The 19,081-nt window shown below is 39.2% G+C and overlaps 1 protein-coding gene across 1 annotated transcript in view; it reads right to left on the reverse strand.

Moving 5' to 3' along the window:
* Nucleotides 1-2,241: 2,241 nt before the first annotated feature.
* Nucleotides 2,242-19,081, reverse strand: part of RRAGD (Ras related GTP binding D) — a 32,051-nt gene continuing 15,211 nt past the window's right edge. The window contains exons 2-7 of the mRNA XM_073336718.1: nt 18,339-18,634; nt 17,644-17,843; nt 16,734-16,848; nt 10,578-10,720; nt 7,129-7,277; nt 2,242-3,486 (exon numbers count right to left, since the gene is read on the reverse strand). Coding sequence (XP_073192819.1) covers nt 3,335-3,486; nt 7,129-7,277; nt 10,578-10,720; nt 16,734-16,848; nt 17,644-17,843; nt 18,339-18,634 — 1,055 coding nt within the window. The 3' untranslated portion in view covers nt 2,242-3,334. The remainder of the gene's footprint in view (nt 3,487-7,128; nt 7,278-10,577; nt 10,721-16,733; nt 16,849-17,643; nt 17,844-18,338; nt 18,635-19,081) is intronic.

The raw sequence follows: 19,081 nt of genomic DNA on the forward strand, positions 1-19,081 counted from the left end.
AACTCTTGAGCCAACTCTGACTGAAGCTATTCCGGGAGATTTTTTTTTTCTACACGATGTAATGTCATTCATTGTACTGTATTTATTAAAATCTCCCGGATTGCTTTCAATAGTCACCAGGAGATTGATGCCGATTCCAGACGACTCCCGGCCAATCCGGGAGGGTTGGCAACCCTTCTTTTGAGTGACTATGTTTTCAATTACATATCACTGAAGCACCTTCTTGCTGAACACACATCTTCAATAATGCACTTTGTACCTGTAATCACAGCATTATAGAAAGGTATTCTGATATTCTAATCTTTAAAAATCTTCCCAGTCCCAGAAAGACAGGACACATTTTAACTTCTTAAAAGAAATCACACTGCTATCAGTTGCATTTATGTACTCTGGGCTTCTGCTTACTGCATTAGTTATATAGCCCTACTCCACAAAATCAAGTGGATGGAAATGTGTATGTTAACACTGACCAACTCCTGCAGCTGGAAGTAAAAAAATATATAAAGGACATTCAAGCTGTTTATTTTAAAGAGGCACTGTCTGTTCAAATACAGCCCTAAATTAGGTTATGTAAAAGCTTGTTTTTACAAAATGTAAAATGACTATGAAATTTAAAGAAACAGAAAGGAAACCCCGTGTTCTTTTGAAAAAAAAAAAAAATCTCCCTTACGCTTCACTGCTCAAACACTTCAGACTCCTGGTAGTACATGAGTACCTAACAAGGCTTTTTTTTAGTAACTGACTAATCAAAAGTGAAAGATGAATCATCATCCAAGCTGAGGAATGCAAAAAGTGAACAACAAAAGTAGTTTTATTTTAACATTCTTTCAGTTCTTTCAGCTTTAATAATCCAACATATTATTTGTAACATAGGTAAGATTATTTGATTTTTACCCTGATTTTATCCATTTGGAAGTTTTGTATGATAGCTGCAAGAGTCATCCTGGTTACAGTATAATACACAACATAATGTAAAATGTAAGGCTTAACTAAGTTGACACAAATATGTTACTGTGATTGCATGTTTAATGGAAAAATGTGGATGCTTACATAAAGAAACCAGACATCTTAATTAACCTCTCCTGGTTCCCACAGCAGCATCTCTGTGGCAGGAAAAAAACAGTAGCATTCTTTGAAGTGTCTGGTCCAATACATGGGCAGCACTGAAGATGTTCCTTGCCCCACATAATCAGATACATCTAAGAGAAGTGAAGTGGTGAAGACCGATACTCATGACAACCACTGCAACAAAAGAGGGAGACAAAGGCTCAGTGGTTTGACCATTGGCCTGCTAAACCCAGGGTTGTGAGTTCAATCCTTGAGGGGGCCATTTAGGGATCTGGGGCAAAAATTGGGGATTGGTCCTGCTTCAAGCAGGGGGTTGGACTAGATGACCTCCTAAGGTCCCTTCCAATCCTAACCTTTGCACACACTGTGGCCCAAATCCACTTCTGGGGAAGTGCTATGGAGGGGAGAATACAGGGGAGCACTCACTGACATGACTATTAGCTCCCAAAGAAGATACTACTGGTTATAGTAGTATCTTCCATCTTATATCAGCTGGCACTCTACTACCTTGATGTTGGGCACAGTAACAGAAGCTAAAGAATTGCATAAGACATTTCAAGATGGTCTTATAAAAGAGTACAGTGTATGTATTCAGCAAGTCTCTCAATGACTATGTTTGCTGTTGGTAAAAACTCTCCATATCTGTCATAAGCCAGAAAATACTGGTGGTTCTAATGCACAATTAAAGGTGCAGCATTACAATTTGTTTTAACTGAACGTGTGCTTTTTAACGAAGGAAACTTTCAAAAGTGCTCCTCCGTTATCTTTTCTGGCTACCAGGTTATTCAATGAACTCTTGCAGCTGTTCTAGAGCCATGTGCACATAAGCCCTATATAGGAGGCATGGGTACAGGAGCTGCTCTTCCCTGTGTGCTCTTTCATTTGGAAGAGCTATTCTTTAAGCTACAACTATAAAATTAATACAGAATTGAGAAGGCAAGTTTTACTTCCCCGTGCCCTCCTTTCTGGGGTGGGCAGTGCCATAATTGCTGCAAGGACAGATATGCCACTGTGATCAGTGTTAAAACAGAAAGTAGTTACATCTATGTAGATTAGAGTAAAAGAGACCAATTCCTCAGTCCTTACTTAAGAACTCTCTCTGAAATCAAAGGTTTCAGAGTAACAGCCGTGTTAGTCTGTATTTGCAAAAAGAAAAGGAGTACTTGTGGCACCTTAGAGACTAACCAATTTATTTGAGCATAAGCTTTCGTGAGCTACAGCTCACTTCATCGGATGCATACTGTGGAAACTGCAGAAGACATTATATACACAGAGACCATGAAACAATTTGACCCAAGTAAAGCAAGCAGAACTGGGCCCCAACATGAGCAACTTTTATTATGATTTTTCTCTAATGCTTTAATATACCTGAAACATTATATTATAGTGGTACGGCAGAAATGAAATACAGACTTTTTCTTCCTCCAATTGTAGAGGCTCAGACTCTCAAACTAAGCATATAAATAAAATCCTTTAGTTACATACCCTATTCCTGAAATGTTATAAAAACACCAATGCAACATAAAGCAGTATTACAAAATAATATCTTTATAGAAAGTTATTTTAGAGCATATGTTGAGGTAAATTATAATAAAAAGCCCAACTGAGGGCATTACCAGTGTTATGGAGAAGTTTGGGTAGAGTTTAGCCAAAGGCCTGTTTTACAAAAGCTAATTTTTACCTACCAGTTGGTAAAGCTCTTATTGCTATCATACTTCAAAATAAGAATTCTTCAACTTACAAATTGAAAAAAATATATGAAGTTAGATTTGTATGAATGTTATGTATTCTGTCATAAATTTTAAAAAAGTAATTGTATCAAGTTTTCTTGATTGTTTAGTAAACAATTTGATTGTAGCACGTATATAAACTACACTATACGTTTTACCTGACACCATGCATGAAAATCAGCATAAAAAACTAAGTTTATCAAAGTTTAACTCCATGAGGAGAACACGAAAAAAGTGCAAATTATGTACCCAACATTTCTGTCACAGCTGATTTTTCTTAATATGGCCTGGAAAAAAAGTTTACAGCATATATTCAGAGAATCCTTACAAGAACATATATTCACCTCAATGTTTATATACAATATTTTGCTCAAAGTATTCACTGTATATGAAAAAACTGACTAGATAAAAATGTTTAAACAGTGTTTTTTTGAGGCGTTGGGAGGAAAATCCATGTAATACATCAGTCCCATTTCTCTTCCCCTTCAGTCAGTGCAACAAGAGCCTTGCTGTCAACAATGCCATTAGAACTTCAGCTACAGTGGTGCTCTAGGTGTGCCATTAGGGGTAGTTCTCTTATTTTTTTGCATCTGGCTCTGATGTTTTCTAGATCTCACTACCTTCATTCTCACTTCAAATACTTCATGTATGGCCTTGCGAAAACAATGGAAGTTATAGTCTATTAGTCCTAGAAAAAGAGGGAGACAAAAAGGAAAAAAAAGATTTTTTAATTTTAAAATCTTTACACAATATTAAAATACAATATCAAATTAACTTATTTCCATATTTTATTTACTAATGACTCACTTAACTGGCCTTGGGCTATAGTCAGTCAATCTTATGGACAACAATTTTTCATTTACTGCAAAAGCACATTTAATATTAAAACAGAATTATTTACAGTGTAGTAGCTAATGATTCTATACTAGATTCCCATATTATTTAATATATTTATTAATGATCTGAAAAGCAAAAGCGGTGGAGAGAGAAGGTGGTAGCAAAATTTGCACGTGACAGAATTATTTAACTTGGCCCTGGTCTACACCTAAAAATTAGATCGACCTAGCCACATCACTCAGAGCTGGAAAAAGTTTTGTGCCGTGTGTAATGTACTTAAGTTGATCTAACCCCCCCCTCTATAAATGCAGCTAGGTCAACGGGAGACCTAGCGATCACCTCTCAGAGAGTGAATCACCTACACTGATGGAAAAACCCCTTCCACTGTAGCCAGGACATAGCCTTAGTCAGGACCAAGTAGGACTAAAAGGAACTTCAGAGAGACCTAAACAAGGTAGGTGAACAGGCAACACGATGGCAAATGACATTCCATGTCTATAAATGCTAAGTAATATATATTGGAGGGAAAACATTTAAAACTTCTCATAGAGCAAACAGGGTTCTAAATTAACTGGATCAGCTCACAGGTGGGCCCTGGGCATCACTGCAGAGAAGACTTCTGATCAGTGTGCAAATATGTTAAAAAAAAACGAACAAGATGTTAGGTTGCATAAGGAATGGGATGGTTAATCTTATAATGCTTTTTATATTAATCAATGTTGCAGTATCAGCTGGAATACTGTGTGCAGTACTGGTCATCCAATCTCAAAAAGGTTATTGCTGAACCAGTGGAGGTTCAGAGAAGAGTGAAAAAAAAATGATAAAGAGCCTGGAAAGACTCTCATATGAAGAGAGATTGAAAAGAATGGGATTGTTAGAAAGGAGATGAATAAAAGGGGACATGATAAAAGTATATAAAATAATGAATGATCTAGCACAAGGCTGGGCAAACTTTTTGGCCCAAGGGGCACATCTGGGTGGGGAAATTGTATGCAGGGCAATGAATGTAGGGCTTGGGCAGGGTGTTGGGGTGTGGGAGGGAGTGTGGAGTGTAGCAGGGGGCTCAGTGCAGGGGGTTGGGGTGCAGGAGGGGTGCGGAGTGCGGCAGGGGTCTCAAGGCAGGGAGTGCAGGAGGGGGTGCGGGTTCGGCCAATTGGAGCTGTCGGGGGCGGTGCCTGCAGGCAAGGGCAGAGCACAGAGCTGCAGGTGCCGGCCGCTTCTGAGAGCAGCACTGGGCCTGGGTAGGCAGGGACCTGCCTTAGCCCCGTGGTGTCATGGGGGTGGCAATCCTGCAGGCCGGATCCAAAGCCCTGATGGGTTGGATCTGGCCATGGGCTGTAGTTTGCCCTCCCCTGATCTAGCACCAAGCCTATTAAGCATTGTTTGTTCACTACATGCTTTGTTTTCTAAAGTGTAGCCTTTTCAATAAGCACCCCAAAATTACACTCCTTGTACACTATAATGCAGTATAGTTAAAGAAAAATTCACCATAATAAAAGGATATACTGGAGAAGGTCTTAACACAGTAGCGCAAGTACAGCAAAATTTGGGTTAAGCCTGGCAGACTTGCTTTGGAGTTCTTTACAATGTCATGACTATTAGTAAAAAGAAAAGGAGTACTTGTGGCACCTTAGAGACTAACCAATTTATTTGAGCATGAGCTTTCGTGAGCTACAGCTCACTTCATCGGATGCATACCGTGGAAACTGCAGCAGATATTATATACAAACAGAGATCATGAAACAATACCTCCTCCCACCCCACTGTCCTGCTGGTAATAGCTTATCTAAAGTGATCATCAAGTTGGGCCATTTCCAGCACAAATCCAGGTTTTCTCACTCTCCACCCCGCTACACACAAACTCACTCTCCTGCTGGTAATAGCCCATCCAAAGTGACAACTCTCTTCACAATGTGCATGATAATCAAGGTGGGCCATTTCCTGCACAAATCCAGGTTCTCTCACCCCCTCACCCCCCTCCAAAAACCACACACACAAACTCACTCTCCTGCTGGTAATAGCTCATCCAAAGTGACCACTCTCCCTACAATGTGCATGGTAATCAAGGTGGGCCATGTCCAGCACAAATCCAGGCTCTCTCCCCCCCCCCTTTTTCCCCCCTTCCCCCCCGGGGGACACACACACACACAAACTCACTCTCCTGCTGGCAATAGCTCATCCAAACTGACCACTCTCCAAGTTTAAATCCAAGTTTAACCAGAACGTCCGGGGGGGAGGGGGGTGTAGGAAAAAACAAGGGGAAATAGGCTACCTTGCATAATGACTTAGCCACTCCCAGTCTCTTTTAGATAAGCTATTACCAGCAGGACAGTGGGGTGGGAGGAGGTATTGTTTCATGATCTCTGTGTGTATATAATATCTGCTGCAGTTTCCACGGTATGCATCCGATGAAGTGAGCTGTAGCTCACGAAAGCTCATGCTCAAATAAATTGGTTAGTCTCTAAGATGCCACAAGTACTCCTTTTCTTTTTGCGAATACAGACTAACACGGCTGTTACTCTGATGACTATTAGTGTTAGTACAACTTGTAATATTAAAAATATAAGAGTTAATTCCAGCTTCAGGGCTAAGGAAATATCCCAGTTTGACAACACCAAAGATACTAGAGCTATATATTCACACCAACACCAATCAATCATTCAATGTTGATAAGATACCCACTATGACTGGAATTCCATAAAATGAGACAAGTCCTCTAATCAATTCACTGAACAGGGACAGCACCAGTATTGCTGACTACTACATACTGACCTGCTTACGTACAGTAATCTTGAGAGGGAGGAGGTGCATTCTAGGGCTACAACAATAGTTCATTCTTCACAGCTCAGTCTATAAGACTGTCAAGTATGGTTATTAGAACCAATAGTAAGGGTGGATTGTGAGACACACAGATACCTCTCCACTAGGAATCTGACTAAGACCAAAAGCTCAATACACACAGGACAATGAACAGCTGGACAGTGAACTAGATTTGTTAATACTCACCTTGGCAAGAGTCAGAATGGTCACTCACAAGCTTAGTACCTGATACACAAAACCTGAAAACTGCCTGGTTTCCAAACATGCAGTTTAAAAAAAAATCTTGAAGAGGCAATAACAAAACAAGTCTTTTCTTATTGAAAAGTAAGGACTCAAATGATTTTCCCTTGGGTTGTGTGGATAAGATATTACAATTGCATATTCTAATACCAATAAGTGCAATGCAAAGTTAGCAAGGGTGTGCTGAAACAATCATTATTTTTGTATTAGTATAAATGGAAGTCTTATTGCATTGACATTTGATTGTAAGGCTTTCTTTCATACAGGAAAGTTGTTAATGTATTTATCATTTCATCTTATCTGAGTGGCAACACAAACACCTCATACTTTTAAGCACAATGATATGTAAGCCATTTCAAAATATGCTTTTATTTTATATTTGTGATACCACTAGAAAGTAAAAAATCTATTACTACCAAAAAATAAAAAATACCTTTTCTCTCAAAGCTTTCTTCTCTTACAAAGCAAACAAGAGCAAGGAATTTTGTCACCTCCTTTAGATAAAGGACAGTTGTATTGTTCAGTTTTATGATTGCTGTTGACTCTTTGTCATAAGGTGTTCCTGCGCCATCTTCTTTGAGCCTAAATGGCAAAATTAAAAAAAAAACATGTAGTAAGTCACTGGAGAAATGTAAATTACTTATCTGTATAGATATATTTCACCTAAATACCTCAAAATGTGCTTATAAAAAATTCTGCTTCATAACTTCACTGTGAGATACGTATTATCCTTATTTTACACACTATGAAAATGGAGACAGAGAGGAAGATTAAAGGACTTGTTTAAAGTCACATAGGAAGTCTATGAGAGCTGGGAACAGAACCCAGATATCCTGACTGTCACATACCTGAAGTAAAACCACACTTCTTTCCTGTCTGTTATAGACCAATCTACCACAAACTTGTTTGCATTTTTATTAATATACAACACTCTGACCTTAGTCCAAACAAAGACTGTGAAACAATTACTCTATTCTGGCCTGATAATTCTGAGTTCAGTAACTTGATTTGGGCAGTGGCAGATGACTGACAGTTCAAGTCAATGCATTAAATTCCCCACAATGCACCTACTTATGCAACAGTATACCAAGAGGAGAGACTTCTTCCTGACTCAAGCTGATAATCAGCAAATACCTGTGATAAACCTTGTAATTTGATCCCAGTAGTGTAAATGCACATAGCAATTTTATTACTCTAAATGGGCGCCTCAGTTTCATGAACTATTCGCATCAATATCTTGGGGCAGCAAGTTCAAGATTCCACATTCTGTGGATATGCATTTCCTTTTATTGCTTTTACATTTGTCTTCAATTCATTATATGGCTTCTTGATCTTGTATTTGGGGAAAGGTCAAATGTGCATCAGAGCAGCATCTCTGCAGTTTAATGTCTCAATCACTTACTCTTCTCACTCTCGCACATCTCTGCAAGCTAAAATAATCCTAATCAGTTAAAAAAATCTTTATACCCAAGTCTTACCTTATGTCTCTAAGCTACACTATATCTCAATAAGATGACAAACAGAGATTTTTAACTGGTCACAAATGCTAAACCGTTATTTAAAGAGCGCATGGGACAGTCACAGTTTTTGCACACCTATACTGTTTAAGGTGCCATGTCCACTAATGGTGCACAACAAGTAATAAATTAGATCTGTTTATTTTTGATGTACACAGCAGCAGCTTTTTCCTTAAAATATAATGTTACAGAAGCTGATCCCGAAGTATTGTATGTATCTGCAAGGCACAAGCTTTTGTAAGATTAGTGAAGCATCTGAACGTGTGCAATCTGTAATAAAATATAAACTATAAGAACATTCTACAATTTTTCTCCCTTTTTAAAAATCTAAGTGTACTGTACCTCAGCCAAAACTATGCTTTATACGTTTAACAGGACTGTAGAACTTTGAGAGCCAGGCAAATGATTCAACTGGTACCTTTAAGATAGGATCCTTTTTTAGAAAGAGCTTTGCCCACTTGTTATCGTTAAAGACCCTATTGCAGTGTTTGCAGGTACCAAAGGCCACCACACACTTTTTATTGAGTATTTTATGGATTAGCCTTTAGAGGGCCGTGTTCCAGGATGCTCTATTTCTACCTCACTATGATCCTGACTTCAGTGGGAACAGTGGATGTTCCACATATCTCAGGATCAAGCTATAACAGATACCTTAGAAGATTTACAGTTACAGCAGTGAAGTGTATGATTGCTAATGGAAGGGGATGGGAAAATGAAAGTCAAGATAGCTGGGAACAAGAGTACGAGGAGGAAGGAGGCAAGGAGTAGCATATGCTCAAGTACCATTTGGTGGCAAACTAAATAAGAATAGTAATGGAAGCTGCACTTTAAAACAAAATGGCAAACATTTGTGTGTGAAATTCAACAGTGAGATTCACAAAAGAATGTCATTTTAAAAGAATGGTCCCCTCCCCTCCCCATTTCTATGTTAATGGCTATTATTAGGGCTCTAACAAATTCATGACAATGAAAAACACATCCCAGACCATGAAATCTTGCCTCCCCTGTGAAATCTGACAGGGAAGGGCAGAGTTGGGGGTCCCCCAGCCAGGGCTCCTACCATGCGCCAGTCTCCTGCTGCTAGTCCTGGCGGGTCTGGGGAGGGACAGGACTTCCTCTTCTTCTGCAGAGGCCACTCCCAGGGCCAGGTCAGACGCACCGCTGGGAACCTTCCCTGGCTGCTGGAAGCTCTGCGCCCCCACCCCGCTTCCTGCCCCCATTGCTCCCCAGCCACAGAGGGAGGGGTCACTTTACAGAGAGCAGGAGCAGAGCTTCTTGCAGCCAGGCAGGTTCCCGGAAGCGGATCTGACCTGGTGCCAGGAGTGGCTCCTGCAAGAGAAGCGGAAGTTCTGTCCCTCCCCAGCCCAGCCAGGACTAGCAGCTGGAGCCTGGCGCATGGTAGGAGCCTCCGGCTGGGGCGCCCCCAGCCAACTGCACCAGAACCAGGGAGCCATGCCCCACCACTTTTAACATGGGCATAGTTTGGGGGGCAGGGGTGATATTGTCCGCCCCAAACTGCAAGCCTCAGGCAGGCCTGAAGTGGTGCCAGCTGGGACTGCGCTTTACAGAGGGGGAACTGCCAGTGCTGATCCGTGTCTGCCCGAGGCTTGCAGTTTAGAGGCGCAACAACATCCTTGCCCCCAGCCTGCCTGGTACTGGTGGACACCCACTTCTACAAAGGTTTTGGAACCTTGTCCCCAGACCTGCCCCTCCCCAGTGCTCAAGGGTTAAAGGGCCCTTGGGCTGGCAAGGGGGGGACCCACAGCACCCCCTGACTACGGGGCCAGAGGCGGTCACCCACGCATAAGGCCAGCCCTTTCTCCCCCACAAAAAAGTGATGACCCCGCACACATCAAGCAACTCTCATGTCTGTGCTGCCCGCTGCTCTCCGGCTGCCCAGCTCTGAAGGCAGCACCTCCATCAGCAGCAGTGCAGAAGTAAGGGTGGCAACACCACAACACCCCTACAATAGCCTTGAGACCTCCCCTCAACCCTCTTTTGGGTTGGGACCTCATGCTTATAACACAATGAAATTTCAGATATAAATATCCAAAACCATGAAATTGATAATTTTTAAAATCCTACGACCATGAAATTGACCAAAATGGATGGTGTATTAGGTAAGGCTCTAGCTATTATCATAGCATATTTAAAGTCTCTGTGGGATTACAGGTATTTGGGATACTTTAGGCGATTTCCCATTCACTGCGACATACAGTAAGTACTGTGTTGCCTGTAAATCTGCAATGTTTCGAAGTCATTCCAATCTGTACGACAGTCAGTTTTTAGTTACCATATTATGTATTCTAGCCTAACAAGGTGGCCAAACAAGATTAACGAGCATGATTAACAACAATCTACTTACCCATAGATACAAGAAATATCGATAACAACATCTATCATATCACAGCAGAGCTCATAAGTTTGCATATCCACTGGAGTACTGTCCGTTGCAATATAAATTTTACTGACTACATCAAACAGAAATGCTTTCTCAATCCCAGAATTCTAGAAACAAAGAAAAAAATCCTTTCAAGGTATACGTCTCTTCAAATAATACCAAGCTTGTATACCCCACCCCTACCACACAGACAGCAAGTACAAGTGAAAATTAATATGCAATCATATTAACCATACATTAAAGCAGTTTCATATTTATAGTGTGGTAACGCATAGAGGCGCCCCCACAGTCAGGATTAAGGCCAATGGGAGCTGCGCCTGAGGAGCCAGTGCTTGTGGCAGGAGCAGCGCGAGGAGCCCTCCTGACTGGAGCTATGCAGACATGCGGAGACCAGTAGGGAGCTTGTGAGCCCCACCAATCCCCTCCCCACCAGCACCACCCCCTCCTCCCAGCACCAGTGAGGGTCCCAGCTGCATGCCGCAGCCCACCCACTATGCTCCAGCACCAGCGGGGATCCTTGGCCACACACCCCCAGCACCTGCAGGGCCCCAAGATCACCCCCTCACACACACTCCCCAGAGCACCGGCGGCATTCCAGCCCAAGTTTTAGTTAGGGGTATGTAGTAAAAGTCATGGACAGGTAAAAGTCCGTGACTTTTACTGAAAATACCCATGACTAAAACATAGTGTTAACAATAAAGATTTGCACCAGCGGCTGAAACAAAGGGAAAATTCTCAGTGGGGATCGTGACAAAATTGCCAAGTGCTCCCCAGAAAAGAAACATCCAGAAGGAGAGGCAACTTTTCCAAACTTGCCAATCAAAGTAAGTTTCAGATAAGAAGAAAGTCCATTTATAGGTGCTGCCTAATACAGGTCTGAACTGTTGCTACAGCAATTCCATAATTCCACCAGAAGCCTTGAAAACCTCTGATAAACAGTTTTGATAGTTCAGACAAACTCAGTTAACAATCATTTCACTCAGTCCTGTTTTCTTTCAAAAGAACTATTTAACAAATATTTATAGATTAAAGTGACCTTCCTGCTACCTTTCACCCATTTCCAGGAATTAAGGGATTTCAGCTCGGGGTATTGTTCAGCACAATAGCCCATAACATTTTGGGCAGCTTAATTTTAAAGGACCTAAATTCATCCATCAATACAAAGGGGACTAATCCTGAGAACTCCCATCAGTAATAATAGGTGTCATGGGCTTGAATTTCTTTTATTTCAATTGGAAAACATACACCATAGATTGTTCTTAATAACACTTTCTAGTATATTGAAATTTACAGACTACACACTCTGGATATCTTACAATTCCTCAAAACCCAAGAACAAAAAAATAATATTTGATTGTCACATCTGACCAAAATGGCATCTGTACAATTTAAAAAGAGAAAAAAAGATTCATTTTAACACAAAAATTCCTCATGTACTTCAGCAGATGTCAAAATTCATCTAAAAATTCAGGTTTTACAAAAACACAAGATTTTAATTTCAATTTAAATTATTTAAATCCCCTATTATTTTAGTCTCCTGCAGTGTTTGAAACTCAAATATTGTAGTTTCATACATGAGTTGAATATGAAACTGAATAGAAAAGTTCTGTAAAAAGAATTAAAATGACTACTCTATTTTGTATTTCCAAGTGTGAGAAATACAGAGTAAAGAAGAGTAAAGATAAATGTAAAATCAGAGTTTTATAATCTAAGAGGGCATAATCAACATAGTATACCTTTAGTGGAGAAAGGAGAGGGTTGATGAGAGAATTCAGAAGGAAAGAAGAAATTGCTCAGATAAAATTAGCGACAGTACAAAAAAGGGTACACATACACATACACAGAAAAAGAAGTCTGAAAATATGAAACAAGAAGGATCAATATCATTATATATTGTTAGTTAGTCAGGTAAGATATAGTAACAAGTCAATACCCTAAAATATTCCAGTAATAATAATAGGAAGTGCACAGAATATCAGCATTATGTTACTTTTTAGGAAAGTGTATGAAGAATGATTGAAATATCATTGGCTCAAACTTGCCCTTGTTGAAAACACTGACAATACCCTAACAGACTTTGATGGGATTGTGCCTTATATACTGTTTTGCTTTTAAGAAAGCGAGTCAAGTTTGTTTTACCTCAAAAAAAATCAGCACTGAAGTTTCAGGAATGTGCACCTGTGATTCTAGTTTGGGCCCACTTCTAAATAAGGTGTCTTTTATTGTTTTCAGAGTACCCCACAACACTTCACAGATAAGAAAGGTGCTGTACAACATAAAAATAGTTTCTAATATATCCAAAAATGTAAACACACATTAAAAGTAAACATATTAAACAAATCTGAGAGAGTGATAATACATAAGTAGGAAAAAGAAATGGAAGGAAGAGGTAATATCCAGCTGCCCTGGATTTAAAGGAGGTGAAACTAGAGTGAATCGATTTAAACTAAGGCAATTAAAATCACCAGTTTAAATCTATTGTAGAGAAGCTTAATTTAAAAATCAACTTTATCTTTAAAGTTTCCTAACGAAAACTTCACTTTCATCAGCAGGTGTTAGAGCCAACAACATGTAACTGTTTGATGTATTTTAAAGTGAAATATTCCCAATCCACCAAGCTAAATCTTTGGCTTAGTAAAATGTACGTCTCTTTATGCAGACACCTGGTTTAACAAAATTAATTCTTGTAAAAATGGAGAATATTTACTTTTAATTTTCATAGATATCAGATAAAATTTTGAAAAGTGCGTAATTGGCTTAGGGGTCTAAATCCCATTCACATCCAATGAGATGTAGGCTACCAAGTGCCTAGGGGTACGTTTACACAGGGGAAAAAAAACCTGAAGCTGGCCTGTGCCAGCCAAGTCAGGTTTGTGAACATCGCGAGACTTGGGCTGCGGGGCTGTTTCATTGCTGTGTAGACTTCTGTGCTTGGGCTGGCACCTGAGCTCTGGGACCCTTTCACTTTGCAGGGTCCTATAGCCTAGGCTCCTGCCTGAGTCCAGATGTCCACACAGCAGTGAAACAGCCCCATGCAGCGCAAGCCCTGCAAGCCCGAGTTGGCTGGTACAGGCCAGCTAAAAAAAAAAATAAAAAAAAATTGGGGATTGTGCCTGCTTTGAGCAGGGGGTTGGACTAGATGATCTCCTGAGGTCCCTTCCAACTCTGATATTCTATGATTCTATAGGTGTTTAGTTGTGCTGCACACATACCCTACGTTACTTTTGGAAATTGCACTTAGGCACTTGATAATTTTACTCATCTTACTATATTCATCCGTATATAGTACATATATATAGGATATGTAAGTTAGGTTGTGAGAATGAAACAAAACCACTGAACTTGGTATGTTAGAAATTAATGTTTTGTGTTTATAATTTTACAATCAACAAAGTATTTCACTGCTTGAAAGTTAAAAAGACATTGCCAGTACATTCCCGTCACATGAAGGATTATGCTATTTAAAACATAGGTTTTGTTGTTACTTCCTCCCAAGTGTTCAGGATGCCATAAAACAGAACAAAAGCAAATACCTGCTCCCACTTTTTGTTTTACTCAATGGAAATTTGCCTTTGACTTCAACAGCAGCAGACTAAGGATCTAAGCATTCACAAGTAACTTGGGACACAATCCTAAAAATTGCTTATTACTTAGATTGTATTAAAATCTAAAACATGCTAAGTGTTCTCCATAAAGGGAAGACGTACTCCATGCTCCAAAATGCCTACCAAGCACTATGTCTGGTAATAGTCCCATTGTCTTCAATGGGACTACTCACATGGATTACGTCCAGTAGTGAGTGTTTGCAGTAACTGCCCCTTAGAATGCTCTGGGACTGAGATTTTCCCAAGAGTTCTCAATATAGCTGAGTAATTCATAATGAATAATTTCTCATTCATTTAGCGTCTTTCTCTTGCTAAATATCTGCAAGCAAAAAATGAAAAACAAAACAAATAACCATTTCCTCAGTAATCAAATATGTCTGACACATTTCTTTACTCTGTGGATTGATTAGAGATATTCAATATCTGAAATTCAAGCTGTGTTGCTTAGCGATGGGATAGCTATGATGTATGACATTTATCTAATTAAGGAACAGAAACAAACTGTGTGTCTATCCTCAAAGTGAAGGGGGCCAGGATTTGTCCCTAAATATATATGGAGTTTTAAGGAATATCAGAAGTAATTCCACAGTCAGGCCTGTAACGTTTTCATCCAGCTGTATTTAGGATTTTTATTCAATAAGCTATACAGTGTACAGGACACATAATGATTTCTAGTATTTTGCATTTTTTGTCACATATTGATCCATTCCATAGTATTAAACTGATTTTGAACTGAACCCTTTAGATAGATTGTTGTAAATCCAATTTCAGTTTTTTTAAGAGAGTGTCAGATTTAAAAAACAAAAGTAAGCTTTAGTTTGATTTTAATTCAAAAAGTTATTGATTTTTATCTCCCCTGGACCAAAAAATTCTATATCCTAGGGGATACTCTGATAAAAAATAAACAAAATCCTGCTAAAAACCAAACCAAACAACAAATATTCCTCTGACTGAGGCTCAAAAGGAAGGATTTGTATGTAGCAAAGGCCTACACAGTTAAGGACCAACAGTGCTAGTTTATTTTGGCTGCCTGGAAAGCGGTAGGTAGTCTATAAAGACTACAGGTCAGGCATACTATGATCATGATTGCAAATATATTACTGCATTCTGAAAGAGTTCCCAGTGACAGAGAAACTTTGCTACAACTACTCCACCCCCCAGAATCATTACAATAGATCACTATTGCTGTTGGAAGGTCTTAATGGGATAAGTTGTGTTTAATGGGATAAGTTTCAGCTGTGCATATTGCTCAGCTGAAAAAACACCCTTCATCTCCAACACATGGCTTCCCATGGAAAAAGCCTGATCAAAACTGATATCAAGATTCTTAATCTGATTTATTATATCTGAAGTGAAGGAAGAACAAGCCTCTTAATTTTGTGATCTGTTTACCTCTACCCAGGAGTAAGAATTTGATTTTCCCAACACTGAAGATAAGATAGTTCTCAGCCATCACACCTACATTGTTGTTCATATGTTGCAGAGCTAGCCAGGTACAAAAGGCAAAAGAGAGGCAGTTGTATGTCACTGTTTACTGATTATACTTTTCCCTGTGTTTACGAATTGGACAAGCCTCCTTGGCAAGATATACCCTGCGCAACATGGGAGGCACAGTACAGATCCTTCAAGGACACCATTTTTCAAGGACTTGATAGAGAACTGTTCATCACTATCAACTGATTCCTGCATTCTAGGCATAACTGAAAACACCTACAGGGCATCTCCAGACACACCAGAACATCCCTCCATCACTGAAGAAACAGCCTATGGTCAATCATCTCAAGAGCTGCAGAATGGTTCAGCACAAACCCTCTGCTAGTTCCAGAACGGGCAGCTGATCCCAACATAAGATTATTTATGACCCTGATTCTTAATGACTGGCATGTTGTCAACAACAGTGAAGGCTGTCACCCAAATGGGAACCTATCCAGGATACTGCTATACTGCTATCTGTCTCAGATCTTGTATAATCCTCAGTATGGTATCTTAGTACTGTTGTCCAAGTGCCTCCAGAACTGAACTACCACCACCTTTTCAATCACTGTCTATGATAATGGGAGATTGGGAATGGGTGAGACTAGATGATCACAAGGATCCCTTCTGGCCTTATAATTTATGAAAATGTCAAGTGCTGTTTAAAAACAAACAGACAGAAGCCATACCACACAGACCTAGGTCACATTCAAACCAATGTCTAAACAGATGAGGGATGACTGTCAGCTCACTCTATGCACCATCTAACCTTGAAAAATAATTTGACGATCTCAAAATATTTTCAGTTTAGAAAAAATGCAGCTACATTGTTCTGTAAATCTTGCAGGCATTTGGGTGCAAATCCTTCATGAGGTAGAAACCCTCAGCTCCTACTAACTTCACTTGAAACTGGGTGTGCACAGCATCTTTCAAAAAGGCACATAGCAGTTTTTAGGATTCAATTGTTACAGAATAAATCACAAGTTTTCTTGTACTCAATCAGTTCTATGCAAAAATCTAGAAAGTACACAAAAGTACTTACTGAGATAAAGATGTTAAGGAGGTTTTCCAGGGTTGGGAGCTGTGGAATCAGTTTCTGTACCACTTTGCTAAAGGCTTCAAATATAGAATGATCATATATGCTTGTCAGATAAAAGCTGGAAAAAATGTCACCATATTTTCCTTTTAGCCATATAAAAGGAACATTCTGAATCTGTCATAATGAGCGTGTAAAATATTTTGAAACACAAAGTACTTGAAGTTATACATTTTTCCCTTGTGATCAGAAGTTGCATAATGTTTCCAAAACACAGCTCTTCAACAAACTGAAGTCAATAATTAAAACAATTACATATATTTTCAAGGCTATATTTAGCATGACAGTATACAATATGAATACATAAAACCATAGATACTGCAAATCTGTGCTATATATGGAGTTTAATGATGTAGATCCCACTTCAATATCCTCTGGAAAACATTTTCTGTATACCAGGAGAGCAATATTACATAGCTTTTATGTATTGCTTTACATCTTGAAAATAGTAGGGATGAAATTAACAATGAAAAAATGCCACCAAAGTCATTAGCTACTCTATGAATTAACATGTTTGTGAAGCACTATATGCATTATGATGGCATTTCTTATTTCACAAGTCCCAAGAACAGCATTAAAGTTTTTAATGTCCTGTAGCTCCCAGTTTGTTGAAGTGCATTATTTTCAATTATTTGCTAAAATAACCTGTTGTTCTTTCTACAGACTGAATAATTTAGTCAAAGGCATTACCTTTTCCCTTAATAGTCATATCTAATAAATTCTTGTTGCCTGCTACTTCAATAGATTAGAAAGTGATAAACTGTCTATAAGATAGGTTGCTCTGGGTTCTGGCTTTAGCAATAAACATGGCTTTTATTCTTTTCCAGCAGACTCTGTGCACAGTTGCTTCACTCACCTGAGGTGAATTTTCTCTAATCCAGCATCTGCAAGGTCATCATTTGCCCTCTGGTGAATGTCTCTTTGGGTTTCAATCTTGTGATCATCAGACAAACCATCCACTTTATGAATAAAGATTTCAAAGTTGATGTCTGGATTCACTTTATAAGCTCTGGTCACAGTGAGATGCAACCTAGCCAAGGCCTCCATATAATCATCCTAATAATGGAAAAATAAAACCCACAACCTTACGACAAACAGTTATGAGACAAAAGCTAAATTTTATAAGATACTTGCAGACACTTCTACAGTTCAAAATTCCTTTGTTTTAAACTTCTGGGATCATAAAGGCCTATATCTGCACAAAGTCCAATTGCCGTCACTAGCAACTCCATGAAAGGAACCAGAGACTTTAAAGCAGACTAGTTATTTTTGCATTTAAAATAAAAACTAAACTAGGTTTTGAACCTTTATTTGCAAAAGAGAGGTTAAAAATAAACCAACTCTATCAACTTAATTGTAATTGGTGGTTATAGTCTTCAAAAGCACTTAAGTCCCATTAAAAGTCAACAGGACTTCGGCTCTAAGTCCCTTACGTGCTTTTGAAAATTTGACTGTCTCCATGTTTGCCATTCCATTTGCTTATAGCTGGAGGAGAAAAACAACGAAGACAAACAGGTGACCTGAATACCACCCTTATAACTTTCTCTTTACCTGAGAATCTATGACAAATATCAGTGCTCCAGTGCCTCTGAAAATCATCTCATAGTCAAATGTAGGGTCAAAGAAGTCAATTTGCCCAGGAAAGTCCCATATCTGAAAGTTAACAAAGGAGCTGTTGGAAACATCTTCTCTGCAGATCTTGTTAGTGCTCTCCAAGAAAAGGGTTTCATTTGGAGACATTTTGTGAAAGACAACTTTCTGAATGGAAGACTTCCCACTTCTTCTCAGTCCCATGAGTAGGATTCTTGGCTTAACTTCAGTACTGAAGGGGTCACTGAAATCCAAAACTGAATAAACCACACAATAAGCAGAATGATACACTCCAGCAGGGATAAATTACAACAGTTGTATTTATATTAAATACTATATTATATGCAGTTTATATTTATTTACATTTTGCAATGTTAATTAGTTTAACTTTAGTTTACGTGCATTTATATCTGCACCTAGACTACAACTGCCAACCTCAGAAAGTGGAAAGAAAGATATTTAAAATAAGATTTCTTCCCCCCTCCTAAACTAATATTTGAGAACCTACTACTTCTCACCTGAAAAAAAGATGAAGAGTGCTCAGGGCAAGATACCTGAGTAGAGAGCTATTAGGTGGCATCAAACACACATGTTCACACAAAAACAAACTCTTCATGCCTCCCACAACCTAAAAACATCTAGGTCTAATTTGCATTATAATCAGATACGTATTTTGCAGCTGTGTTTTTGTGGAGTAATAGAAA

The sequence above is a fragment of the Lepidochelys kempii genome, chromosome 3, assembly GCF_965140285.1.
Source record: "Lepidochelys kempii isolate rLepKem1 chromosome 3, rLepKem1.hap1, whole genome shotgun sequence".
Lineage (NCBI taxonomy): Eukaryota > Metazoa > Chordata > Testudines > Cheloniidae > Lepidochelys > Lepidochelys kempii.